The sequence below is a fragment of the Capsaspora owczarzaki genome (assembly GCF_000151315.2).
Source record: "Capsaspora owczarzaki ATCC 30864 unplaced genomic scaffold supercont2.8, whole genome shotgun sequence".
Taxonomy (NCBI): Eukaryota; class Filasterea; order Ministeriida; family Capsasporidae; genus Capsaspora; species Capsaspora owczarzaki.
The window spans coordinates 498375-525364 of record NW_011887299.1 but is presented as its reverse complement, the minus strand read 5'-3'; the positions used below and the strand labels follow the sequence as shown (position 1 = coordinate 525364).

General features: G+C 54.8%; 7 protein-coding genes across 7 annotated transcripts; 4 read left to right on the top strand and 3 right to left on the bottom strand.

Moving 5' to 3' along the window:
* Positions 1-208: 208 nt before the first annotated feature.
* Positions 209-4654, bottom strand: CAOG_05095 (T7 bacteriophage-type single subunit RNA polymerase; the record flags this gene model as incomplete). The annotated part of the gene is made up of 14 exons (XM_004346730.1): positions 209-652; positions 850-1149; positions 1251-1583; positions 1677-1755; positions 1856-2049; positions 2175-2375; positions 2483-2728; positions 2837-2930; positions 3178-3257; positions 3362-3637; positions 3718-3800; positions 3887-3999; positions 4154-4470; positions 4568-4654. The coding sequence occupies 14 exons, from the start codon at positions 4652-4654 to the stop codon at positions 209-211; spliced, it is 2847 nt and encodes a 948-aa protein (XP_004346780.1).
* A 147-nt stretch (positions 4655-4801) lies between these two features.
* CAOG_05094 (hypothetical protein) lies at positions 4802-6595 on the bottom strand (the record flags this gene model as incomplete). Its single annotated transcript, XM_004346729.1, has 2 exons — positions 4802-5836; positions 6512-6595. 2 exons carry the CDS (start codon positions 6593-6595, stop codon positions 4802-4804), a joined length of 1119 nt encoding a protein of 372 aa, XP_004346779.1.
* Positions 6596-8091: 1496 nt separating this feature from the next.
* Positions 8092-13895, top strand: CAOG_05093 (hypothetical protein; the record flags this gene model as incomplete). Its single annotated transcript, XM_004346728.2, has 5 exons — positions 8092-8867; positions 8951-12944; positions 13078-13151; positions 13231-13306; positions 13471-13895. 5 exons carry the CDS (start codon positions 8092-8094, stop codon positions 13750-13752), a joined length of 5202 nt encoding a protein of 1733 aa, XP_004346778.2. The 3' UTR covers positions 13753-13895.
* An 86-nt stretch (positions 13896-13981) lies between these two features.
* Positions 13982-15877, top strand: CAOG_05092 (hypothetical protein; the record flags this gene model as incomplete). The annotated part of the gene is made up of 4 exons (XM_004346727.1): positions 13982-14140; positions 14704-15270; positions 15359-15418; positions 15548-15877. The coding sequence occupies 4 exons, from the start codon at positions 13982-13984 to the stop codon at positions 15875-15877; spliced, it is 1116 nt and encodes a 371-aa protein (XP_004346777.1).
* A 98-nt stretch (positions 15878-15975) lies between these two features.
* Positions 15976-17920, top strand: CAOG_05091 (adenosine deaminase). Its single transcript, XM_004346726.2, has 7 exons — positions 15976-16164; positions 16299-16424; positions 16549-16772; positions 16895-17085; positions 17157-17237; positions 17335-17550; positions 17619-17920. Exons 1-7 carry the CDS (start codon positions 16031-16033, stop codon positions 17703-17705), a joined length of 1059 nt encoding a protein of 352 aa, XP_004346776.2. The 5' UTR covers positions 15976-16030; the 3' UTR covers positions 17706-17920.
* Positions 17921-18007: 87 nt separating this feature from the next.
* On the top strand, positions 18008-21841 carry CAOG_05090 (hypothetical protein). Its single transcript, XM_004346725.2, has 5 exons — positions 18008-18633; positions 18977-19302; positions 19396-19582; positions 19750-20326; positions 20447-21841. The coding sequence occupies exons 1-5, from the start codon at positions 18035-18037 to the stop codon at positions 21725-21727; spliced, it is 2970 nt and encodes a 989-aa protein (XP_004346775.1). The 5' UTR covers positions 18008-18034; the 3' UTR covers positions 21728-21841.
* CAOG_05089 (hypothetical protein) lies at positions 21836-26963 on the bottom strand. The gene is made up of 3 exons (XM_004346724.2): positions 26917-26963; positions 24370-25604; positions 21836-24250 (listed from the first exon to the last, which is right to left on the bottom strand). The coding sequence occupies exons 1-3, from the start codon at positions 26942-26944 to the stop codon at positions 22154-22156; spliced, it is 3360 nt and encodes a 1119-aa protein (XP_004346774.2). The 5' UTR covers positions 26945-26963; the 3' UTR covers positions 21836-22153.
* Positions 26964-26990: the final 27 nt, after the last annotated feature.

Sequence of the window (26990 nt, the reverse complement as noted above, 5' to 3'; positions counted from 1 at the left end):
GAAAAAAAAAAGTACAATGAGCCATTGATCTATTGGGAAAATGGTAGACTTGGGTGAACGTTTTGTAGGTGGGGGGGGGGGTGATTTATTGGGTGGTGTTAACAACAACAAGAGGGAACAACGATGAAAAAGGCTAGATGGGGGGGGAGGGGAAGGGTTGAGGCAGAAAAAAAAAGGCCTTGCACAAATTGAAAAAAAGATCGAGTGTCTAGTCAAAGAAAAATTCAGACTTGAGCACCTCGTTCAAATCCAAGGAGCCACGAGGCGGGAGGGCGGGGAAGGTGAGTGCAACGTGTCCGCCCTTGAGCCTTGGTTGATCGGGAGCAACGTCGGCAACGGCCTCAGAATCGCCGTCCTGATCCATCTTGTCGATGCCCTTCGGGTGAGTTCGATCAGCATAGACCGCTTTGAAAGTATCGCGAAGCTGTTGCATCAGGGGGAAGCTGTGCATCTTGACAAACTGCTCGCGCAAAATGCGATTCAAGTCCGTAACGTCGCAAGCGTGCACCCAGAAACTGTCGTGCACCGAGGCAAAGACAAGGTTTTGCCGATGGGCTTCAGAGGCGGTCATCATCATGTGGGTGGCGTCAAGCGAGTGCACAAAGTTCGGTGGGAATGCCGTTGCATGCTTTTGGCGATCAATCACCTTGACCTGTGTCCAAAACAAACCAGTTGGCAAGGGTGACCAAGGGAAAAGGTGAGTGGACTTGGGGGGAGGGAGAAACACGAAGGGGAGAGGGAGGGGAGGGGGAAAAGAAGGAAAAAGGAAAAAGGAAACCCCCTGGTATGCTGCACACTAAACCTCATGCTTGACAACGTTTCGCTTCAAAGCAAGGATGAGCGACTTACACCGTGGCTCAACTTGATGTAGGGCTGCAAGACTGGGAGATTCAATGGCGTTTCCCACTTGACGTAGTCACCAGAAGCAGCAATGCGGCGAGCGGATACTTGCAGCCATGTCTTGATCTCGGTTGCTTGTGCAAACATGGCGCTCAGAGCTTCGAAAACGATGGGCGCGAGGAAAGTGGCGAGTTGATGGGCTTGGCTTTCGTCCAAATGGGGAAGAGCAGCAAGTTGACGGGCAATCTGAGCGTTGGCGCCGACGACCGTAACGCCATAGACGCTGGTCATGACAGTTTGCTTGACAATCTACAATGCCAACAAGGAGAAAAGAGAGCAAACGTGAGAAATGCATCAAGCCGACAAATGCAAAGGCACCCAACGATTTTTTTTTTAACAACAGCTCCAACCTTGCGTTTGACGAGCCCTTTCAGACGGATTGCATTGTGATTGCCTTCAGCGGCAAGCTGGTCGATGCGCTCGGAAACAATGGTTGCAACAGCTTGGTAGACGTCCATTGGTTGAGGACTGGGAAGCAAGTTGACTTGCAACGCGCCGAGCACGTCGCCGCCGAGAGCAGCGTAGTGCTGAAGACCGTTGCAAGAACCGTCCATCTGCACGGGCAGGCCGCATTCGTACAGGCGGTGATCCGGAAGGGAGGTTGCGGCATCAAGCTCAAAGCAGGCGGCCAACGCTTGCCACGGATTTTCTTGCTGACGCCACCAGCCGAGACCACCACGCTCCTGCGACCAAAGCAAACATTGTCGAATGAGAACCATGAATTTTTGCTCCAAAAAAACACACACAAACACACAGCAGTTGGAGGACAAACGTACCTTCAGCGGATCGCGAGCTGAATCAATGATATGCTTCCAGTTCGAGTCAACAAACTTGACGCGATCTTGCAGAGAGCATCTGTGACAATAGACGTCAAGTCAGTCTGGCCAGAACACGAGCACAAAAAACGAATCGCGCCATCACACAATTGCATGCACCAAACGAATCTAGCACGTACTTGTCGGCACCGCACAAATTTGCGAGATGAACCTTGAGCCAGAACAAGCCATTTTCGCCCAGAGGCCGTCGTTGGTGGAACATGAGGGTGCTACGCGTCATGTCTCCGCCCAAGTGAGTCAAATTGGGCGAGACAGTGTATGCGCGGCCTCGCCAATCGAGATTAACTGGCATGTAGAGCCTGTTGTGTCGGAGCTATGAAAACGAACAACAGCAGAAAGTCAAAGGTGAGATTGCAAGCAGATAGCATCAACCCAAGGCGAGAAATCAAAACCACCAAACACCCCCAAAAAGAAAAAAACAAGCCTCCAAAAACCAACCTTGTAAGCAATCAACAGTTGATATTGAACTGTGCAGCGCATGCTGTGCATATTGCGATTCTCTTCGCGGATTTGCTGACGAGTGGCAAAGTACTCTGCCATCACGGTGTGTGTGGCATCCGCGCCGGTTGGTTGGCGGGGTTCGGGAATGTCTTTAACGTCGGGAATGTCCAATTCGGGATCGCCACCTTGATTCCAGATCTGTGAAGAGAGCGCGCAAAAAGTGAGAATAATGAGCACGGGGTTTTGTTTTTGTTTGTTTGTTTGTTTGTTCGTGGTCTTGGCCAGGGTAATCGATCAAAACTCACGGCAATTTGGATAGCAAGAACGCGGGAGTTGACGCGCCATTCCGTGGTTTGGATTGCATTGAGAGCGTCGAAAACACCACCGAGACGGTTTTGCGAAAGCTTCAGGATTCGTCGCTGGTCGTTGTGAATGGTACGCATCAGCGTACTGCGGCCAGTGGCGCTCAACAAGAGGTAGCCACCATGGTTGTGTGAGATCCAAGGAATGGGTGGAACAACCATGGGAAGCATTTTCGCGAATTGGAAGGTCTGTTGGGCAGGAATGCAAAAGCAAAAATGATGAGTGTCGAGTACATACAACTAAACGACGAAACCCCCCCCCCCGCTCCGACCCAAAATTTAAAACTAGAAACATACCTGATTACGAACGTCGCGAGGATGCACCTTGAAAAACTGCACCAAGTGCTCGTTAGGACAGAGCATGGTCACCTTGCGATTATGTTCCACGTGCCTGATGGTCAAAAAGAAAGCAGGTTGCAAATCGAGCGGTGGAGTCGTGGAGACGTCGGGCGGAGTCGTGGGGACGTCGGGTGAACTTTTGGCCTTTTTTTTGCTGGCTTTTTTGGTCGTTGTAATGTGCGCCAACCTACGAACGGAGGGACGAATGGGCAATGTGGCAAAGAAAAAGAATTGTTCTGAGTTGGTTGCGAGCAAAAACCGACAAAGCGCCACGCCAACCATGATGCGCAAAAACTTACGGCACAAAATCTACGACATCCGCCATTCCAGGCCGAATCTCAGCCGCGGCTATGAGGTGTGAGAGAAGCGCACCTCCAATCTGAAAACAATTGTCAAAGTGAGGAAAGCTTCTCAATCCCCTTGCCGCTGACACAAACACAAACGGAAAAAAAAAGGAACAGGAAAAACACAACCAAGCCCTACCGCCACAAAAGTATCTTCCGACCAATCAGGCACAGAAACGGCCTTGACTCCGATGAGATGATGTTGAATAAAGGTCTTCCACACGACGTGATCGGGAACAACTTTGCCGGGCATGGCTGATTTCTTGAACTTGGCCATGAATTTCGGGAAACTGGCAGCAAGCCGCGCAAACTCGTTTCCGCCAGCTCCAAGACGCTTCAACGAATAGGCCATGTGCACTTGACGACCAATGTGCGAAGCAGCAAGAACGTGACGACAACCAGCGGATCCGACGACCTGAGACAGAGAAAGTTGTAATGTCAGTTGAAATCAAAAAGAAAAAACTTTCCAATAGGTTTGGTACTCGTCTGACATACCTCACGCGTCAATGTGCTAATCGCGATTGAGGCGAGCTTGCGACGGGAAAGCACCTCGAGAAGCGGGGCGTAAACCGGATTCGCTGCACATCAGAAACAAACACACCACGAATGAGGCAATGAGCACAGTGCTACCGTCGGTCGCATCCGATCAGAAGCTGGAACGTACGTGAGTTGGTCATGTGAGCAACGACAGCCAGCAACCAGCGCTGTTGCAATTGCTCCATTCGCTGCCCGCCCAGGATTCGAGTGGCAGCATTTGTATCGACCGATTGAAGCACGCTGAAATGTCAAAAGAGCGCCACAATCATAACAATAACAATAGCAATAGCAATAGCAACAACAACAACAACAAAAACAACCGTGAGAAATGCATCAAAATTGCCTTGATTACCAACAAAAGGCAACAGGGTTGGAGCACGCATGATAACCCTACCGATCAGCACCAAGATCAAGCATGGCCTCTTCCATCTTGAGCTGTAATTCGTGACCAGGCATCGACAGGTCTTCGAGATGCTTAAACGCATCGAGCATATCGCGAAAATACGGATTTTCGGGGCGATACCATTGAGGCTCGGGGACGGGCACCTCTGTCTCAAACCGAGGAACAGGCTCCGCCGGTTGGGCTGCTAATTCTGACGGCAAAGAATCGCTCACAAGCGCATGCACTTCGCGAAGTGTATCCTCAGACACGGAGGACACGTCACCAGGAAGCTCATCCAGAACGAATGAAGGATCGACCTTTTTAATGATCTGTTCAGCAAAACAGAAAAGGGCAAAAAAAATGAGTCATCATGGTTGGCAAAATTCCATTTTTGATAAAAAAACCAATTGGTCGTCAAAGTCATACCTTCACAATCCTCTCGAGTTGCGGAGGGGTTAATGAACACGCCCACTGAATTTGCTGCAGACGGTGGGAAAGCTCAATTTCAGTCATGACGCCTCGGGCACCTTCTAAATCACCATCGCTGCAAAAGAGGACAACCAAACCAGTGGAGTCAGAATCGCCGTACCAACAAGCCCTCCAAAATCAAACGGGCCATTCCCCCCCCCCCTCCACCCCAGAGACGAAATACAACGCTTCTTACATGGCGCAGGCATCGAGGAGCAATGCGAGCGAGCGAAAATCGGGCTGAGAGTCCGACTGGCCAAACAACAAGTATGTGTCGTACACACCAGCCGAGTTGTCGGAAGTGGCGAACGCGGCCATCAGACGATTGAGGGTTGCTACTTGAATGCGCTCCACGCCAATACCGAGGAGGCCTTGCGAGAGCAGCGTGGCATCCGTGAGGTTCATCGACTTGATGGTTGTTTGCAAGAGTCGCAGGGCTGCATCATAGTGCTTTGAATTGATCAACATGTCCACCTCGCCCTCGTTGCGGACGGCACGATTCCTAGCTGACGAGTGCGATTGGAGCAACACTTTTCGAGCCTGTTCGATTTTTGCCTCCACGGCGGCAATGTTGCCGCTCAGATGCTCTTGCTCCAGGCGTGCTGCAGCCTCGGTGGCTGATGCATCAAAATTGGCGATCGAAGGCGGCGCGGGGATTGGATTGACTGGGATTTCCGGGGCCTTTGCAGCTTCAGCCGGTGGTGGCGCTGGTGCGACTGCAGCTGGTGCCGCTGCTGGTGCAGACGTCTGCGTTGAAATGGGCGAGGACGGCTCTGGCTGCTTGACAGTCGATGCTTTTGCCTTGGCGGCTTTTCGCTTTGGCTTTGGCGCGACCTCCTCGGCCGAGGCGTCCACCACGGCGGCGGTGCTTCGCCGCTTTGTTGATTTCGCGGGGGTGGCCGAAGCAGGATTCCGAGTAGGACTGGAGGGTGCTGTTGTTGTTGTTGTTGTTGTGGTTGTTGTTGTTGTGGTTGTGGTTGTTGTCGAAGAAACAGAGGTGGTGGCGGTTGCTGGCGACTCGGGAACATCGTCCAGGTCATCCTCAGCCGCAGCAGCGACTGCAGAAGCCGAAGCCTTGACTGCGGAGGCATGGGCAACGCTCGTAAAAGCCCGCACGCGACTGCCTCGCGGCGAGGACTGGCGCCGACCACCCGAGGTGTTGGCCTGGCACGACGATTGCAGACGCCGACCGACGCGTCGGCGACGCGACAGGCGACATTGCGGCAACTGACGCCAACGGAGTCGAGACGTGCGCAACCGCTCGTGATCGACCAGCCAGCGCTGCAGCGGCGCCAACGGAAGCTGCTCGCAGCATTGATGACGACGACGACGACGATATGAGAAGAATTAGACGGAGAAGAAGAGCTTGTGTTCAAAGCCACAAGAAGACCGTGATGGCGATAGAAAAAGCAATGCTCCTGTTTCAACAGCGCGCGCACAAACACGCACACACAAGCACAGACAAACACACGCACAAATAGAGTTAGAGCACGAAATGGCACCAGCGCTCGGTCACAATGGCAGCAGAGTCGAGGGAGGGCACACATGCGGTCATGTTGTTTTCCACGAGGGCCGCCGCCGCTCGTTTAAAGGGGAGAGGGGGTTCCGTCGCGCTCCAACGCGTGTCCCTTTCGACACGCGGCTCCGCTCATCTCGAATAATCGCCACCTGTTGTTGCCATGCGTGTGGCTACTGGGTCGACGTCGACAGCACGCGTGCAGCGCAAGAGCAAACCGAGCTTTGTTGGAAAGCACATGGAGTTTTTTTTTTTTTTTTTTTTTTTTTCTTCTTCGTTCTGTTCTGTTCTGCTTGTCTTGGCTTTTATCCGAGGCAAGCAGCGCCATTTGACTTTTTCCTCCGCTCTTCGTGCCAAACCCCCGCGACCTCTCTTTCGACGCTCACTTGCGCGTGACGAATGGCAGGAGTGGAAGTTTTGGTTGCGGACAAGGCTCGAGTGAGCAAGTGCGACGTCCGACTGTTGACCATTGCCGACGTGCTCTGCGCTTGTTTCAGATAGCAGGTGAACCACGCCAAGACAGCGCCATCCACGACACGCTCCTCACTCTCTCATCCCCTGCAGCACACTGTGTGTGGTCGTGGTGCCGTGAGTCGATTGGACCCGCAGCTTGACTGAATCGCCACCCACCACCAGCACTTGAAGCGCGAAGGGGCGGTGCGCGTGGAAGACTCGACGTCTGTGTTGGAGTACTACAAACCTGAAAACCAAGAGTGAGCTGGACGCGCAGTCAAGTCTGAGAATGATGGAAATGAATTCAAATGCTCGTTTTAGGCATCAGTGTCATTGATTCGGATTCACTTTGTTGGAGGCGGGGTGGGGAACTGGTGCAGCAGCAATCACAGCGCAAGTTGCATTGCTCACTTTTATTCGATGAGCAGCAGAAACACCTCCCCCTCCGTGTTTTTTTTTTTGGGGGGGGGCAGGTCTGATGACAAAACACAATCTATGCTCACTAAGCGAAAAGGCACGCGCAAACACCGCCGCTTCGTTGTGGGAAAATGACAAACTGCTTGCGCTTGTTGATCGGCGTCTCGCAGTGCTGTTTGGCCTCCTCGAGCCCCATCGGCCAATCCGAGTAATCCAAACTCATTTGAACAATCTCCGGGAGAATCGTTGGGCGTGGTCGAGACCTCTTGCATGGACCAGCTGCGCTGCTGCGGGCACGTCGGGATCAATGAGGGGTTGGCTCTTCTGATTGGGACATTTTTCTTGGTACAAAACACCGCAAAGTAGAAAGCAGTGATCCTCAATAGTCCTGCTTGCAACGGAGCTGGGATTGATGGCTGGCAATGACTTGACGGCAGTTTCTGTTCAAGAACCGATTTCCCATGCATTCAGATTAGGGTTCTTGAACGCGTCTCAGTCTGATTTTTTATAATTTATTAATATTATTATTTTTTGTAACTTTGCTTGCTTTTGCGTTCAATTCTTGTCCATCTGGGAGCTCGTTTGCTTTGGCTTCGCTTCCCATTCCAACAACGCAAGGACATCGCCGGCGCCACTTTGCCCCATCAACGTGTTTCGGTGTGTATAACGATTCCACACTCTGTCCATGACGCGATGGTGACTGGAAGGACGGCTGGCGCAAAAGCGGGTTGAATGGAAAGCCGTTTCTTTCTTGCATGAAAGCATGTCTTTGCTCCCTGAAGAGAAAGCATGTCGAACACCGCCTCGTCCTCTTCCCGCGCGCGGACGGTTCCGACCGAGTGGATGGTGACTGTAGAGCATGAGTTACTGTATTTGCACACTGTGCGGAGCAAAGTGTCCACCGACGAAACGCAGAGCGACGAGAACAAAAACAAAGTGTTGAGAAAAAAAGGCGGGAAAAAAAGCCGCGCAATTTTTTTTTCTTTTGGTTGTTTGCATTGCTGACCTCCCTTCCCTTGCCATGCCGTTGGCTGGCTTTTTGATGCTTGTAGAGTGACAGAACTTTTTGCCTTGTTCACCACCAAAACCCCCGAGAATGCTCAGTCGTTCTGGAACCGCTGCCTCTGCGGCAGGGTCGCCACAGCACGTCGAGACCCCAGGACTGACCACCACTTCCGCTGCCACTTTCAGTACCAGTACTAGTACCACTGCTGATACTACTACTTCCACGACTACCAGCAGCAGCGTCAGCTTGGTTGATGCCGAGCAAATGGAGCCTTCGCCATCCCCAACGCCAGATGTGGCCGACCCCGCCCTGCAGGTTGCAACCGACGATCGTTGGAGGCTCTCTGCGTCACAGAAACGCCGCCAGGAGGCATGGGTGAAGGCTGCACCATCGCCTGTGGCTGCAGCGACCGCCTCGGCGGCAGCATTGGCTGGCAGCGCCAAGCTCCCCGGTCGCACTGGCCGGCCAGTCGCCACAACGACGTCCGGTGGTCCACCGCCATCGGTCATCCTTGCGCTTGCGGCGCAACAGAACACGCCGTCCCTCGAGATGGACGATTGGGACACAGGCAACAACGACATTGCGGGTGACACGAGCCATGGTGTCGACGCGACATTTCCTCCCACTCTCAACGATGTGCAGGCGACCACAACCACAAGCGCGATGCCACTGGAGCAGCACAAGCAACATGCGCCACTGACGAATCTCCAGGTGATGGACGACGCACCTTCCATTGCCGCCACTGTCCATCCTGCTGCTGCTGCTGCTGCTGCTGGTCAAGCCGACCCTGCCGATCGCCAGCATGCACCCTTCGATCCCAGCCAACTCCAATTTTCCACTCCGACTGGGTTTAGTGTGTTGCAACTGTCAGGGGGTCTGCTCACCAACAACAACAACAACATCAACATCAACATCAACAAAATCAACATCCTGCCTCGCCTTCTCGCAGGCAAGCCGTGGACGAGGTTGCCCAACCGCACCAAGCTGGCAATGAGCCGGCTGCTCAGGAGGAAGAGGAAGACCTGCCACATCACCGGGATCCCGCGCTGTCGTCGCAGGTGGACCTGTTCTCCCGCGCTGCTGCACTGGCCATGGGCGGCTCGCAGCCTGGCGCCAGCAATCCCTCCAGCTCGACCACAAGCAGCAGCAGCAGCAGCAGCAGCAGATCAGCCACGCACAACGATGCAGTAAACGCTTCGTTAAACCCCACCAGCAGCACCTTCATCCCTGGCAACGCGTTTCTACGTCCTTCCGAGATCCCCAACGCAGCTGCGATCGGCTCTGCTGTGGAGCCACTGATGGATGCGGGCGAGGAGTGGCCAAGCACCATTGCTACCTTGCCCGCTCCTGCGTCTGGCGCCGTCCCCACTCCCCTTGTTGTTGCTGGCACTTTTGATGACCCGGATGCGTCCCGATCCACCTGGCTGGATGCTCCGATCCCGCGGAATGCACCTGTCAACCAAGCTTCAGTAGTGATTGACCACGAGCCGGCCGCAGCGACGCCCCGCAATCCAGAAGTCTCAGAACGGGCAGCAACAGCCTTTGCCCATCACGCTCCTCTCGGTGAAACAAACTCCTTTGCTGTGATTCCCACCGTTAGTCTGCTCGACGGCTCGGCATCTCGCTCAACCGTGAGCACCGATGCTGGAGAGAAATCCACCGAATTTGAACCCGACATCCCTCCGCGAATGGCAGCTATGCGCAGTCCAACGTTTGCTGCTGAAGGCTCGGCGAACGCCACATTTGCTGTGCAGCACCGCGGCGTTGTTACAAGCGCTGATTTGTCGTCGTCCTCTGATTTATCTGCTTCAGTGGGAGCAAGCTCGAGGGACGCGGCAGCAAACCCGGCGACCGCGAACGCGCCAGAGACTCGAGCGAATGTCGTCGACCATTCTCATTCTGGTGCTGGAACGAACCCTGTTCCAATGCAAGTGGAGACATCTGTGCTGCCGGTGGACTTTGTTCCAGAATCCCAGCATGCTCCAGAGCCCGAGTCAGACATGTTTGTCCTGCACTACTCGGCCTCTCAATCCCAAACCTTCCCATTCCCGGCGTTCGTGGATCGGAGCCTACCTCGCGCTCGAGCATCCTCTCCGCCCGTGTTCCACGTCGCAGAACCGATGGATGTCGACGCTGAGACGACCACTTCCACTGCTGCTGTGCAACCACCCGCAATGGCTGACACAACTCCCATGGTCGAGATTGTTGCCAGTGCCGCTCCCGTCATTCCAACCTCACCACTACCAGCTCGAGAAAATGTCCCTCAGACGCCGCCGCCGCCGCCGCCGCCGGCCGAGTCGACTGACGCGCACATTCCCTCATCTCCCGTGATTCTGTCGCTGAACGCGCAATCGTCGCTCTCGCCTGTGCGCGAGGCGCGGTCTGCACGGCAATTACCCGCTCACGCGGCGACATCAGAGACACGGCCTTCGTTGCCTCATCTCCGCAATGTGCGTGGCAACGCGCGGTCGTCAACCTCGAGCGACGTCGTTGTTTTGGAGAGTCAAACCACCGTGAACGCGTCACTTGCGGCGGTTGTGCGAGAGCAAGCTGTCACACCTGCTACGCTTTCTCCGCACCAAGCAAAGCCTGTCACACCACCCTCAAACCCAAACCCTGCACCACCACCGTCCAGCGCCAGTGCTGCTCCAGTCGTGAATGTGCAGCGACTGATCTCTGTCGCACCTTCAACTGAGATGCCGGCTTTCACCAGCGGCGTTTCAGACGAGCAAATATCGGCCGCTCTGGCGACGGCTGCACTCGACGGAAGCTTGGTGAAAATCACGACCATCTCCACGCGACATGTGACGACCAGACGCATCGTGCGTACCTTTCAGACACTCCCGGATGGCCGCGAAATCCTCGAGTCCGAGCTGGAGGTGGAAGAGGCTCCCACAGTTGTTGAAGAGCGGCATATTGTGTTTTGTCAGCCGTCGCAAGTTGTGGAGCGGCTTCGACCATTGAATCCGGCCGATATGTTGAGTGGACCGATGCCGAATGAATCGGGACATGACGAGCTTGTAAAGCGGATGACCGCCACCCCAGCCCTTCCCGCGATGACAATGGCTCCAATCCCTCGACGACAACCCTCTGTCGGTCTCAGGTCGGACACTGCACCGATGGTGGTGGTCGCCCCAGCTTCGAGATCGCCGCCTGTTGATGCGCCCGCTCTGACCCTGCTTCCCACCATCTCGGCAGCAACGCCGATGGAATCCTCGGTGGTTGTAGTGGCATCACCTCAGACAAGCAGCGCGCGTCCAGGAGGTCGTCCTCGGCTCCCGTCTCTTCCGTCTGAAACTCGAGCGCGCGCAGTCGAACCCGCAACAACCGTTTCGGGTGGTGCTTCTTTGTCAAAGTCGTCGCCCGGTCTTGCAGCAGCAGCTACCAGTCCGGCAGCTACCAGTCCGGCAGCCCCATCCGGCGTCGCAGGTACAACCACGGCACGTTTACCGACGAGCGCGCAAGTCTCATCGGCAGAAAAATTCAAAGTCTTGCCAGGAAAAAAGCAGGCTGGACAGTCTTCCAAGCCGGGTCAACAATCCGGAAAGAAGAATGGTACAGATCGTGCTGGTCCGAGCACGACGGACGACGATGCTGATGAGCGACCAATTCTTGCTCGCACCCCGACTCGCACCCCGACTCGCAATGGGGCGCTGGCCACCAGCACTGTAGCTGCGAAATCCCCCGCACCAGGTCCGCAACCCTGCGAACAACCCAGCCTGGATTCGCTTCTTATGCCCGAATACGCTGCCGACGATCGCGTGCTGGCTCGCTGGAAGGACGGAAGCTTTTACGCAGGCACCATTGCTCGACTCCTGGCCACGTCTGACTCGACAAACTCGATGCGACGCAAGCGTCAGGGCGAGAACGATGTCCAGATGGTCATCGTCCTATTTGACGATGGCGATCGCTTGCGCGTTCCGGTCACGGCGCTGTTTCCCGCTGCCTTCTTGCGGGGCGGTCAGCGTGTGTTTGCCCGACGCAACCGCAGCGAAGATGCCTTTGATTTGGCCATCATTTCCAAACCGGTAGTGGCTGGGACGAGCTTTGAGCTCGTTTTTGAGAGCGACAAGCACAAGGCCGTGTGTGGTTTGGCGGACTTGGTGTGCGAAGCAGAGTGGCTGCCAGTCCTCGCTCGCCGTCTCCCGCATCCATCATCCATCACCGTCACCCTTCCGCCTCGCGCCTTGAGTCCTGTCGATTTTGGGCCTGTGTCGCCCGTCTCGTCTCCGCCGCCCATGTCGTTCGCAGCCACCTCAGCCCAAACTCGCAAATCAATCAAGCGTGTTCATGAAGACCAGGGTGCAGCTACCTTGAGCCCCGTGCCAATGGTCAAACGCTTGCGACCCGTGGTTGAGTCGGTGGATGAGTTTGCGATGGAAGACGACCCGCCGCAGCAGCCTGTTGTTGTCGTCGCTCAGGCTCACTCTCGACCGGACCGTGGAACGTCAACCCGCGCTGCTGCCAGCAGCGCGACTGGCTTGAGAAACACGCACGTTCGCCCTTCGAGTGATTTTGAAGAACCATCGGCGTTAGACACGAGCATCGAGGTCGCACCGGTCCGGAGCAGGCAAGCAGCAGCTCTGTCGTCAGGCGCGCGCAAGCAGATGCCGACCAGTCCTGCAACGACCCCTTCGCGCGCTGCCATGCGAGGGTTTGCCAGCAACGCTGAAACGCTGTTCAGCGGGGATTCAAGTGCCATGCCAGAGTCGGACACGCTGTTTTTGGGCTTTATTTTCTACCTGACGTGCTCTGTGAAGAACGGTGACGGCTCCGTCGTCCAGAAGGACGCACTGGCCGAGCAAATCGAAGCTGGAGGCGGCCACGTGATGGACACTGTGTTTGAGGCCGACATTGAGGTTTCCAAAGGGGCATTTGTCGTTGCTGACACACCGCGGCGCACGCTCAAGTACCTTCAAGCGCTTGCTATTGGCAGTCGCAAAGTAACCTGCATCTCGCACCGTTGGGTTTGGGATTGCTGCAAACATGTAACGCCGAACAAGTTGGTTGCTGTGTTGAAGGGGTGTTTTTGTTGTGCTGTTTTTCAAAGTTGCTCACTTGGGTGTACCTTTGTAGAATGCCATCTTGGATCCCAAGAAGTACACGCTTGCTGCGGGTCTCTCGCTTCTGACCAACCAGGAGATTGAATAGTGAGTGGCTTTGCAATCCTAAAGTGCGTGTTTTGTCCGGCCGACTCATGTCCATTTTTGGTTTGTTCTGTCGCTTCAGTCCTATTTTCAAGAGCAAAGAGCATCGTCCATTCCATGAGCAGACTGTTCTGATTGGTGGCGAAGCCGAATTTCGGGTAAGAGGGTTTTTTGAGGTTTTTTTTTTGTTTGTTTGTTTTCAAAAGTGGTTTTTTTTTTCGAGTTGATTTGTTGTGGTGGCAATCGATTGGTTCTCACATGGCTTCACCAACCCCTTGCCTCGCTTCTTCGACTTGACATTGGGACAACCCTCCTCGAATAGTCGTTCTGGAAAAAGGTCTTGGACGCGGGTGGTGCGAAAGTTTCCCAACGACCGCCCAATGCCGTGCACGCATCCGAGTCAAACGCAACATTCTTGCTGCTTCCGTCGCCAGCCACAGCGCCAACCCCGAACGATCGTGAGATTTCCAATCTGGTGCGGCGAGCGAATTTGCATGGCATTCCCGCAGTCACCTGCGAGTGGATTGTGCAGTGTCTGATTGTTGGCCGGCTCATTCCGCCCTCGAGCCATCCAAGCTTTTTGCGAGCCGAGCCGCGCTCGTAGGCCTTTGTAGTTCCTGGGCCGGGATGAGCTCCTGGATTACAACAGCGATTTGGATTGGGTTTTTTTGGGGGGGTTGTTTTGCGGTTGTTTTGATTTCTCCAGCTTGTGATTGTTGCATTATTTTATTACTATTTAGTTTTATCTATGAACAAACTATCAAACCAACGAATCCAAGAATCTAAATCAACGGTTGCTCAGTCATCAATCGCCTCAGTCATCACAAAAATCAATGGCTTCGGGTAGCAACAAGTTTGCAGGGCTGGACGTGGACGACACCGAGCCCACATCCGCCGCATCCGCTGCCGGCGCAGACCCCGCCAAGGCCGCCAAGAACAAGAAGAAGAAGAGCAAGAAGAAGGAGAAGAAGCAAGCCGACCGCAGCGAGAAGGTAAAAAAAAAAAAAAAAAAAAAAAAAAAAAAAAAAAAAAACAGCAGAAAGAAAAGTGGCTTGAATTCAAAATTGAAACCACAATATGCGCAAGCCTTCAGCCAATGCCCCCGTTTCAACCGGTCCTGGGACAGAAACGGGTTGTGATTGATGACGCTGCGGCGTTCTCCGTCATGACATGCAATGGGGGAGATGCCAAGCGGAGGAAGTGGTATGGAATGATCGGAATTGGGATGATGGGAAAAGGAGCGGTTTTGTTGATTCTTCTACCGCTTCTTGGCTTCCGCAGGCAAGGCAATTGCCAGCATTGAATCTGGGAATTGGGGGGGGGCGGGGGCGCGACTTTGTGTGGATGGAACAACAAGAAGAGCAAAGCTAACATGAGCAGATGAAGAAGCACCTCTGAAGGAATAAGCCCTGCCATAAACGGGCAATGCGAAAACTGACTCCCTTACTTTCCCCTTGCCTCGATACTTAATAAAGGCACGTCAACGTGTCGCTGCGAAACTGACCTACCTACTACCCTGTTGACACTTTTTTTTTGTTTTGGTTGGAAATAACAGGCTCGTCAATTGATGCAGGACCTGGAGCCGGGATTCATGGGATCGCTGACGCCAGAGATGGAGACGGCGCTGAAGGAATTCAAAGCCAAGTTTGCCGCACAGATTGCAGAGTTCAAGCTGACCGACCACGACTGTCTGCGCTACTTGCGTGGACGAGACTTTGCAGTGGCTGAGGCAGGCAACCTCATGCTCAAGGCGGAGCGCTGGCGAGCAGAGTACCGCCCTCAGGAGATTCCAATCACCGACTGCGCGTACTGGCTCGAGGGTCAGGTTTCGATGCACTGCGAAGCGCGCGACCGGAAGGGCCGTCCCATCCTGCTGACACGCGTGCAGCACTGGAGCAAAAAGGACACCAACTACGGCGCCGGCATCATCATGTACTGCATCGAGCGGTCCATCAACCAGCTCATGACGCCCGGCCAGGTCGAAAGCTTTACGTACATTTTCGACAACACCAACTTTTCCTGGCTCCAAGCGGACAACGGCGTTATCTTTACCATGCTCAAGATGTTCAAGGAGGTGTACATTGAACGATGTGGAGCGCTGATCATCATGAACGCGCCTTGGGTAAAGAGAGACAAGAACAACGTTATAGTTTGACAACTGCTGGTGTGGCGACTGTTTGCAGGGATTCATTGCGCGTGCTCTTCTGCAGATCTTTGGTGCGTTCTGGAACTTGGTCAAGGGCTGGTTGGACGCCCGAACCGCATCCAAGGTGGGCAAATTGCTGTGTTCTTTGTTGTCGCTTTCAGTGCTGTTTCGTTCTGGCATTGCTCATCTTGTCTGCTGGGATTCCCCGCCCCCCCCCCCGGCCCTTTCCTCTCTGTTTGTTTTTCCTTTGCAGGTCATCTTCCTTGGAGGCGACTACAAGGAAAAGATCCAACTCTTTGTCGATCCTTCGCAACTGCCCCCAGATCTTGGTGGAACTTTCCAGAGCAACGCGAAGGCTTGGACGCGCCCTGAATTGCGCAAGGCTGGCATCGACTTGCCTGATAGCCAAGCTCTCGAACGTCCGAAGGACATGTCTGCGATATTGCGCGCCATCATCAAAGGCGCGCCTGCCGAAGCAGCTGCCCCGCCCACTCCATCTCCCGACGCTGTGGCTGCTCTTTCTGCAGGCCATTCCGGCGGTTTTGTTGGCGACGACGATGACGACGACGATGCCGATGAATGAAAATGCTGTTGACATTTCGTCCATCCTTGGTGGGATGTTCTGATTGAATCAATCTCTGCAGTACAGTCGGTCAATCCTCCTCCTCTTTTCAGTATTCTATTATTTTAGTGGTTGCTCAGTCCTATTTTTTTTTTTAATTCCATTCAATCCACAATGACTGGAGGCGTAACTCTGGTGAACATTCTGAACAAGCTCCGTGCGTCCGGCTCAAAGCGCGCGACTCTCGTTGAGCTCCATTGCCATATGGATGGATCGCTGCGGACATCCACGATTCTCGACGTTGCGCAGTGAGTGAGCTTTTCATCAAGTGCAATGTAGTGATGATTGGTGATTTTGGTGATTTTGGTGATTTTGGTGATTTGGTGATTGTTGTTGTTGTCTGAGCTTGCTTCTGAGCCGTTCTGAGTCGTTCTGAGCTCAGGCGTCGCGGCATTGCGCTTCCCGCGTCGACCGTCGACGAGCTGCACAAGTACGTGACTGTCGCGCACGACTGCACGTCGCTGACGTCGTTCCTGAGCACCTTTGGCGTCTTCATCCCAGTCATCCGGTGAGTGATACTAGGGTGGGACGGGGATGGATAGACGGGGCGGTCCACCACTGCACACAACTGACACATCTTCTTCCCTTGTTTGTTTTTGGGGGTCTTGGTCGTATGCATTGCGATTGCGTAGAGGTGACGCCGAGGCCATTGAGCGCATGGCTTACGAACTGTGCCAGGATCAGGCCGCGCGGGGCGTCTGCTACTTTGAAGCACGCTATGCGCCGCAGTTGCTCAATGACGCGACATTGTCGATCGAGCAGGTCATCGAGGCGGCCTGCAGAGGCCTCCAGCGAGGAATCGCAGACTTTAACATCTATGCCAAGTTCATTCTGTGCTGCATGCGCCACATGCCCGGTGGGTGGAACCCCCAGCTCGTTGTGATCGTTTGGCGCCATTGTTCCAATCCAACACTCAGCGCCCCCCCCCCGTTACTCACCACAAGCGCGTTGCGTACGATTGTGCTGCTCTTGTCTCAGAAACTTCACTGCAGGTTGCGCACCTTGCCGCAAAGTATCGATCGTCAGGTGTGGTTGGAATTGATCTTGCCGGTGACGAGGCCCACTTTCCGGCATTGCCGCATGCTCCTGCCTTCCAATTCGCCAAAGAGCAGTCCATTCGCCGAACTGTGCATGCTGGCGAGGCTGGCCCTGCTGCAAACGTTTCTGAGGTGTGTGGGCCTTTTTGCTACAACGAGATGCTTGGAGTTTGAAAATTGCTCATTCTGCACATTCCGCGCAGGCCCTCGATGTCCTTCATGCTGAGCGCATTGGCCATGGCTATCACATTATCGACGACCAGCAAGTGTACGAACGCGTCAAGGTATGTGCAAATGATTGCACTTTGTATGGTCGGTGCGTGATACCTTTTGCTTTTTTTTTGTTTTGGTCCTAATCGCACTCCGTGGATGCTCTCAAAGCGAGACCTCGTCCACTTGGAATGCTGCTTGACCTCCAGTCTGCAGACTGGTGCAGTTGCGTCAGCCCAAAACCACCCCATCGTCAAGTTTGAGGCAGACCGCCTCAACTTTTCTCTGAACAGTGACGATCCAGCCGTGTGCCGCACCAACGTTCGCGAGGAACATGAGCTGGCTGTATCCGAGTTTCACCTTGCCCCCTCTGCTCTCCAGCGCGCGGTAAGGCGTTAGGAGGGGCAAGCGGTGAGCTTTTTGCTCGGAGTCTAACTTTTTTGGTGTGGCAACAGACACTCAATGCTGCCGAAGCGACCTTCCTCGACTCTGACGACAAGGCGCTGCTGCGCGACTACCTCTCTGAAGTGTACTCCTCCTAGATTGAACTCGAACGGATCCATTCATTTTAGCATCATCGTCCTGTTGCTTGCTCAACTCGTTGCTGTTGCTGCTGTTGTTGCTTGTCTGCTCACCCCCACGATTACAACGACGCTTTTGACTCTGTCACTTGATTGCTAAGAGTTGCCGCCTTCGTCGGTTTTGTCATTCTCAGTCGAAACCTGTCAAATTCATTTTTAGCCGCGTCTTCCTCTTCGTTTTTGATTTCCTTTCGTTCCCTTCGATTCATTTTTCTTATTCTTCCTGGCACGCTCATTACAATTGATCTTCAGTCCAAGTTTGATTATTTTATTTTTCCACTCATCGGAATATGAGTCGCGGCGTTGTTGCGATGGCGTGGCGGCCGCCGCAGGACGACGCGGTCGATCTGATGCTCGCGAGCGGCCACTTTACGCCTCCGCCGCCATCTCAGCCCGGCCGCAGCCATAGTCATAGTCTCAACAACCCCGCTGTCAGTGGCACTCAGAGCCAGAACCAGAGCCAGAGTCGGACGGCGTCGATGTCATCACTACCGTCGTCCGATCGCGCGGCCGTCCGCAGCGGCGACTCTGCGACAACGCCAGTCTCGTTTTCATCTTCATCTTACGCTGCTGCTGCTGCTGATGTTGCGTCGTCTGGGTCGGTGACGGATCGCGTTCTGGCGGCAATGCAGCGCGACCGCTCTGAAACCACAACGACGCCGACGCCCGATCCGCAGCTCGCCCATGACGAGGGCAGCAGCAGCAGCAGCAGCAGCACTGGTCGTGGCAGTAATAGTCATAGTAATAGTAATAACCACACTGGCAATGTGAACGTGGCGGGGCTGCCGTTTCAGCGCCCGCTCTGGCTCGGCGACGGCGCGCTCAGCTGTCTGCGCTGTGGCCAGCCGTTCTCGCTCGGGCGCCGCAGACACCACTGCAGGCAATGCGGGTGAGTTCGCGTTTCTGTGTGTGCGCCATGTTGGCTCTTTGAGCGCGGGGTGGGATCCGAGAGATACATTTCGCACTTGGAGCTGTCTTTCTGAGCAGCTTCGCATTTGGAGATGGTTCCAGTGTGAGCCCATTGCATTATTGCATTGGGAGATTGCGTTTGCATTGGGTGATTGCTTTTACGGCTGATTTTTGCCGCTTTGCTCACCCTGGTTTTGCTTCATTTTGACTTGAACTTGACTACGCTGGACTTGGAACAAACCATTGGCTCACTGCACACACACGCGCGCGCGCACTCACTGGCTCGGATTGGTGTGCTTTTTGGGGATTTTTGAAACTCGTAGTCGAGTGCTGTGCCACACATGCTGCACTACAAAACTACCACTGCCGTTGCTAAACTACTCGGAACCGGAACGTGTTTGCGATGACTGCGTTCCGGTGGCAAAGCTGGTCTCTGCTGCACTGGCAGCGTCATTGTCGCCGGCTCCAAACTCGGCGTCCATTCTGGAGGACAATGCCGGGCGCGAATCCGGCTCCGAGTCCGTCCGCCAGCTCGTCCGAGTGGCACGCACATTATCCGAGCTCTCCGCGCGGGACGATTGGTTTGCTCGCGTTGTGAGCCAAGGTGGCATTCTCGCCCTTGCCCGATTGTGTCGGAGCTCGTCAACAGGTGCGTGCGTGAGGTGCAGGCGCGACACGGCAGTCCAATTAAAGAGCCGCGTTTCACCAAATTGTGAGTTTTTCTGATTTGTTTCTTGAACAGAGGTGCAATTCTTTGCAACCGAGGGCCTGTTTCACATTACCAAGCGCCCGTCGGCGCATGCATCGCTTGCAAGACTCGGTGTGTGCAGAACTCTGCTCGCACTCATTGGCCGCACTGCTTCTGATAGCGCGCTTCTGAACGTGCTGCGAAACCTGTGTATTCTCAGCAAAACCGAGGAGACGCGCATGTGAGTGATTTTCATTCCTTTGCGAGGGCGGGGGAGGGGTTGGCTGTTGTTGTTGTTGTTGGGGGGGGGGTTGTTGTTGTTGTTATTTTTTGACCTCAACTTTTCTGCGGTCACCGCATGAAGAGCTAACAACTGTCGTACTTTTCATCTGCTTGCGCATGTGCTAGACTACTGCTGCAGGACAACATCATTCACGCCGCTCTCTATCTCTCGACCTCGTCGATCGTGTCGGATGCGGTGCAAACATTAGCAGGCCGATGCCTCTCCATCCTCGTGTCGTTCGAAGCCGGGCAGTCTGCCATTGTGGCGGATCGCAAGGGTGCCTTACGATCACTGCAGTCCCTTCTGCTCTCCCCAAACGAGATTGTGCAAAAGTATGCTGCTAAAAGCATTGCGTTCATCACGATGCACTCGGAGCGCGCTCGTGCGCGCGTTCTGAATGAGGACATGACCATGGGCGGTGCGCTGGTCAGTGTTCTGTGCGTTTGTCCGAATTTGCACACCATCTCGCATTGCGCATGCGCTGTCGCCAACCTTGCCAGCACCCTGGAAAGCCAGCTCATCATTCCACCCGAGATGATTACCGCTCTGTGCATCCTTGCCGTCGAGCACTCGTCCGTGGTGGAGATGCAATGCCATGTGGCGCGAGGCTTGGCTAACTTTGCCCTCTTTGAGCGCAATCATGACACGATTCTGGATGTGATTTCGCAAGTATTTCAGCTGTTTTCTGTTCCCTCCGACGAGGTTGGTAGTTGTGGTCTGGAGTGAAGTGCGTAGGGGGGGGTGGTTTGTTATTGTTTAGTTTTTGTTTTGTTTGGTTGTTTTCGGTTTGCCTGACTGTTCCACTCCCTTCTACCGATATAGATCCACCGGCACGTGTTGCGGGCCATTGAAAATTTGCTCACCAAGGCCTCAAGCGCGTCCGCAACATCCAAGGCCAGGAAGGTCTTGCTGCAGCGGTCGGACACGATGGCACACATTCGGCAGTTGGCTGGGGTGGCAAACTCCACTAGCCCGACCGAGGCAGTAGACAATGAATTGGACTCTTATTTGGCACCTGAAGCGACACGAGAGCGCGCTCGGGGCGTCTTGGTGCTACTGGGAGAACTGCCCAGCCCGACGGCGGCTGATTCGACTTTGCCAGTCGTGCCGTCGCTCGCTTTGACGCCCATCGACAAATCGACCAGCGTAACCTCGACCCACAGCATTCCCACTGGCTCGCTGACAACGTCCAATTCAACCGCAATGCCCAGCCTGCTCGCCAACAGTCATTCGGCTGCTGCATCCCCCGTAACCGTTGTGGTTGCCACGAGCGCGCTCGCAGTGGCGCATTCCTTCCAAAGTTTGTCCACAAATGCAGCTGGCTCGGAACCGGCCGTCACCCACACGAAACACCAGTTCACTACTACTACTTCGCACGAGCAGTATTTGGCGCAGCTCGACCTCGCTCATCAGTCGGCCTCGCTCGACACCATCATGTCTGCCATGCAGAGTCAGCAGCGCCAGCACCCATTTTCGGACGTGCCAAGCTTGCGGCAGCAGATTGAGGCTGTCCAGGCGCACAATTTGCGGGCTGACTCTTCATTGGCCGTGAGCAAGTCATCCGCCGCTGGGTTTCAGTACATGACGAAGCCTGCGAGTGATAGCTCGCTGGCGCCAGCAGGAAGTACAGAAGACTCTCACGGACGCACCGCCTCCACTACTTCTCTGCATTCGCTGCAAGGTGCGTTGGTCGACCCTCCCATGGCGCCGACAGCCCATCTCAGTAGCTCGCCCAATAACTATGCTGCGAGTCACGCTGCCACGCGCACCAGAACACGAACACGGACCATGGACACGACGGGCCCTCCCAGCTTTGGCTCTCCCGTGAACAGCAGTGGAAGGCCATCTCCCGCGTTCCATCCGGGCGAGCTAAGTCCAGGCTTTGTCGCGGCCGTGTCCCACACCGGAGTCGACGCGCTCGTAACGCTTCGTGCCCGTTATCAAGAGCGACTTGACAAGCTGCTGCTGCAACAACAGTCTCACGTGCACGCCGACATGAGCGACTCGATGGACAAAGACGTGGATCGGCTTCATGCCAAGATCGCTCAACTAACGCTTGATATTGAAGCACATCAACCTGGCGATGGGATTATTACGCCTTAAATGCTGCAAAAAAAATGGGGTTGGCTGAATCACTGAATACTGTAGATCTTAAATGTCACAATGTTAAAAAAGAATGCAATCAACAATGAAAACGAAATGAAAGTTTATGGCAAAGAGATAAGCCCAGACAAGAATACAATCGCAAGACACCGACAAAAGAAGACACCGAGAAAAAAAGCGCGAGCGAGTGATGGATAAGTCGAAAAAAAAATAAGAATGCTAAATGAAGTAAATAGAAACCCGAGTGAATAAAATGAAAAGAATAGCTCAAGCCGGATGGGGGAAGGGGTTTGGGTTTTGTTCCTCCCAACGAACAAGGCAGAACGCGAGAGCAGTCATGATGCCAGCGCGAAAGGAACCAAAAAGTGCAACAGGGAGGTTGGTGAACGGCCGCGTGCAGGCTCAAAGACGCGCCAAACATTGTCGCTAAAATTGCTGATCGACCGCGGCATACAAAACCTCGCGTTCGGAAGCAATGGATGCTAGCGATGGTCGAGTGCTGGGGCCGCTATTGAGTGGAGCGGCTCGGCTTGGTTTTTGCAACGCCCGCACTTCTGCATAAGTGGTGCTGTCCGACTCGTGCTCGCTGTCTTCGTGAGGAGCGGGCGAGATGCAAGCACGGGGCGACCGCAAGCCGGTGGAAGAGTGCGGTGAGTGACTGGTTTCGGGAGATGCAGGTCGATTCTCGGGCAAATTACCCAGGAAGAGACGAGCCACAGAGACCGGAGGAGGTCCACCACCGGTAGTTGATGTGAAAGAGCCACTACCAGACGGGGTGCGAGAGCTGTGCGAGGCGCTCGAACTGTGTCGTTGATGGGCCGCCGGCGGACCAAGTGGGTCGCGACGCTCCACGGACGAATCGATCGAGTCGAGTAGATTGCTAATCTCATCACGGCCACGTAGAGGCGGAGGCGGCTTTCGTGGCGAGCCACTTGGTCGAGCAAACGACGAAGAGGATGCAATGCTGCCAGTCGGAGGCGAAGATGACCCTGGCGATGTGGACGTCAAGGACGACTGAGGGATGGGTCTGGGGTGGCTCGACCGTGGAGGTTTGGCTGGAGGTGCGGCATCGTCGGATCGAGCCGAACCAGCGGTGGCATCTGGAGGTGAGGATGAGAGCGGAGACCAATGCTGCGACCGATCCTCGTCGTGTGCCGTCGGGGACGAGGGGATACTGGCATCGCTGTGGGCATCACTAGTCATGCTTCCGTGACGGTCGAGGCTGTGCGCGGACAACACTGAGCCAGAGTGCGCGCGACCGACATGAAGCGAGCCCTCCTTCAATGAAACGGGTACGGCATCGCCCAAAAGCTCCATGATCTGCCGGGATTCGTCTTCGGCGTTGAAAGAGGACGCGGGACTGCTGGACTTGCCAAACGCTGGCTTGCGAACAAACTTGGCAATCTTCGAGGCAGCACTGCGGCCAGTGGTTTCTGCGTGCTCTGCGTTTTCAGGTGCGACCGATGCTGCGCGCTGCTTGCGTCGTTCACTCAGCAGCTCCTTGGTTTGGTCGGGTAGATCATCCAGCAGCGTCGCAAGGCCCATGGCGTACATCCAGAGCTGCATCTCCTCGCGAGAGTCTGCTTGGAAGTGGTAAGTACGGCGACCTGCGCCGTACTCTGCACGGAAGCTATGGCGACGATCAGCAGCATACGCCACCGTGTAGCCGGGCATGGCAATCTTGCCCAGAGCAAACTGGTCCTCGGGCGACTTGTAGTAGAAAAGGCAGCAGTTGGTCAGCACAAACCAGCGCCGGCGCCAGTTCTTGCGAAGGCCGCTTCCACCGAGCTTGGACAGATAGCCACAGAATGTCGGGTGGATGTGGCTGGCGGCGGGCACGTCGTGCTGGAGTTTGCCCTTTTTGTTGACCGTGACCTCCTCGCGCGCAGTCTCAGTGTACACCTTCTGGCCGTACAGCCCTTGGATGCGCTGCACGGCGCTCTGATTGGAATTGACCAAGCACGCAGGAACAAATCCCTGATCGCGCGGACCCATGGACGAAATGCCTGGGATTTTTCGGCAACGCCACCAAGCTTGCTGCGAGCGGAGGGGCTCGTTGGGAAAGTTGGGAAGAACGTACAGAACATCGCCCTTCTCGAATGGCAGCTCGCTTTCGTCTTGAGCGTCGTAGGAGCAAAGGGCAGTCACAACAATGCCGCCCGCAAGATCGACGGATTCTGCGAGATGTGTCGCAGCAACGAACGCAGCGTCGCGCTCGCTGGCCTGCAGCGCAGCTGCCGCGGCTGACGCAGCGCTGCGGGTGTGCAATCCGTCGGCCCCATTGGATGCCTGGGTGTGCGCGGCTGAGGGAGCCGGCTCGTCGTCATCGTCATCGTCCTCATCGTCGTCAGTTTTGCGATGTGATGGAGCCGCAGATGCAGAGCCGGCCGAGGCACTTGGCGGTAAAGTGGACGTTGTAGATGATGACGACGCAGAGACTTGTAGGCTGGACGCGTGCAAAGCACTTTCCAGAGCGGGATCCATGCGCATGAGTTGCAATGTCAGGCGAGGATTTCCAGCAGCCTGAGAGAAGATGTCAGGAACAAGAAGAGGTGGGGGGAGAGAGAACATGGTTAGTCAGGGTGGGGTAAAAACAAGGCCATGAGTGCAAGCGAAAAAAAAAAAAAAAGGAGCTCAAGTACCTTTTTGCGGCAAACTTGCAGGGCATTTTGTGAACGCTCCAGCAAGACTTCAAGCTTTTGGTGGAACAAGGTAGACTCGGCCTCGGAAGCAGAAGGAGGTGAGGTCGGGGTGGCGGAATCAGAAAACAACGACCGCCCAAACTTGAGCGCACGGCTCGCCGCGCTCGACGCGTGTGCGGTAGAAACAGCTGTGGTGGCAGGAGTATGGGCAGCAGTAGATGTGGCAGCTGCATTGGCAGCAGCCGTTGAGGGAGCCCCAACGGCATCGGACGCGACCGACCTGGAAGTGGCCACGCTCGACGCGGACGAAAACGACAAGGTTTCTGGCAAAGGATCAAAGCGCTCTTCCTCGAGCTCTGCTGCCTCGGCTTGCTCTGCGAGTTCGGACAGCGTGGTGAGTGCCGCGCGGGCTTCATCGTCCAAAATGTCGGCTGCCGTTTGGATTTCTGGGATGGCCGTTTCGCCGCTGACTTTGGGCAAACCCGTCGTGTCAGAGACGCGCTTGACAAACACATTTACAATGTTGACACGCGACGAGGCGGCGGAAGCGCCGCGGAGAGACGCATTCGCGACTTTGGTGGCCCGGCCCAAGGTACCTGTGTGTGATTGACGCATGATATCGACAGTGTGGCTGGTCTCTGCATCAGCCAAGTCATGATCTTGCTCGCTCGAGCCCAGCATCATGGCTGCGGCGGCTGCTGCTAAATCGCCGTCATTGTCGTCGGAAGGAGCCGCTGCGTTGTGGTGGTCGCCGTTGCTGTTCATCGAGGGCCGGCGAACCACGACCGAATAAGTGGCGTCGTTGTCGGCTGTAATCGTGTGGCTGGCTGTTGGGGATGCGACGCCCTCGCCAGCGAGTTCGCTCGCAAGGTTGTCCTCGCTCTTCCTGCGGCGCCGCAAGATGTCGTACTTTGGCTCGACTCGGGCGTCGTCGTCGGTGTCGTCAAAGTGGCCACTAATCGTGGAATCTCGGGCGGATTGTGGGGTGGCCACTGCGGGGACAACGACCACGGGGACAACCGCGACCGCTGGAGGAGGCTGGTGGTCGACCAGCGCACGGAGCGACTTGACCAGCTTGAGTCGCTTGCCCAGCGAGGTGACGCCCAGATCCTTGAGATGGTCTTGTTGGAGCGACACGAGCACCTCGCCATCGACATTGTTGTCTGCAAAGATGGCAACGTACTCGCCAAATCCCTCCGCTTCCAGCCACTGGCCGACCTCGGCGTCCGTCCATTCTGTTTGTGTGCGCAGACGAAAAATGGTCTAGAGAGTGAGAAGATTGCATGTTCAGGATGGCGATGGGGTGAAGGTTGTTGCAAGCTCCCGTCGGTAGCTGGGTTTTTTCAGGTGAGTCGTGGATTCAAAATGCAGCTCTCCTTTGATGTGTGACTGTGACTGTGATGATGATGATGATGATGATGATGATGATGATGATGATGGTGCTTTTTTTCTATTGTTAATTTCCTTGTTGTTTTCCTTGTTGTGGTTTGTCTCATCATCGCAGTGACATGTGGCTGGTGTGGCATGTGCGGCGGTTTTGAAGCGTCGTTGCCAAAGACCCACAGCGACCAGTGTTGCTGCGAATCTTCACACTCACGCCCCTCACGACGCAAAGACGTCATCGTCATCATCATCACCATCATCACCATCATCACAATCATCACGAGAATGGCGGGAGTGCACATCCACGTTAGCGGCACCGACCGACGCAGACCGCCGCTCCTTCCCATCTGGGCAAACAAACTGCGCATGGGAACGCTCCTCGTCCTCATCCATTGTAGCGCGCCACTCTCATCATGCCTGTCCACGCGTTGCTCGCTCTCTCAGCACTCACGCTCAAATCAACCTACACGCTGCCCCAACAAAGCAAATCAGCAATAAGAAGTCGCTGGACGACAAAGCGGATAAACACACAAAAACGTGTGGCCGCGCAGTCCCGAAGCACACCGGCACACCAGCACGCATGCACGCTCAGCACATCAGCACGCCTCGGCACTGGCCAGTCGCCCCTCCCCCTTCCCCCCTTCACCCCTGTCCCTGTCCACAGACAGACGGAACAACAATCAAAAGGGCTCAAATCAAAATAAAAAGAAATAAAATAAAAAAAATAAAATAAAAAGTCGCCGCAAATTGTTAATCCTGATAATCATCCGCCTCAGACGACGACTGGGTGACCTTGCGATGAGTGTCAGTCGCACATGCAGCACGACGAGCAGCACACATCCAACAGCAAAGCAAGAAGACATGTTGGGTCGGCAATGTCTCCTCAAGCAACAAAAGCCGAAAATAAAAATAAAAATAAAAATAAAAATAAAAATAAAAAATAAAAATAAAAAAGCTCTCGCTTGGTCATCTCTCTCTCTGCTCGAGTCGCCTGCGCGTCGTGTGCGTGCGTGTGAGTGTGTGTGTGAGTGTGTGAGTGTGTATTGGTCTCGTGTGGTTCAGAATCACGGGCCAGCGTTGCCGATGGGAATGGGAGAGCGAACGGGCCGAAAGGAGTCGGTTTGCCCAAAATCGAAAAAAAAAAAAAAAAAAAAAAAAACGCACCAGCAACACGTTTGGACGAAGCCGACATAGAAAAAAAAAAAAAAAAAATCAAAGAAGAAGAAGAGACTGAGCAA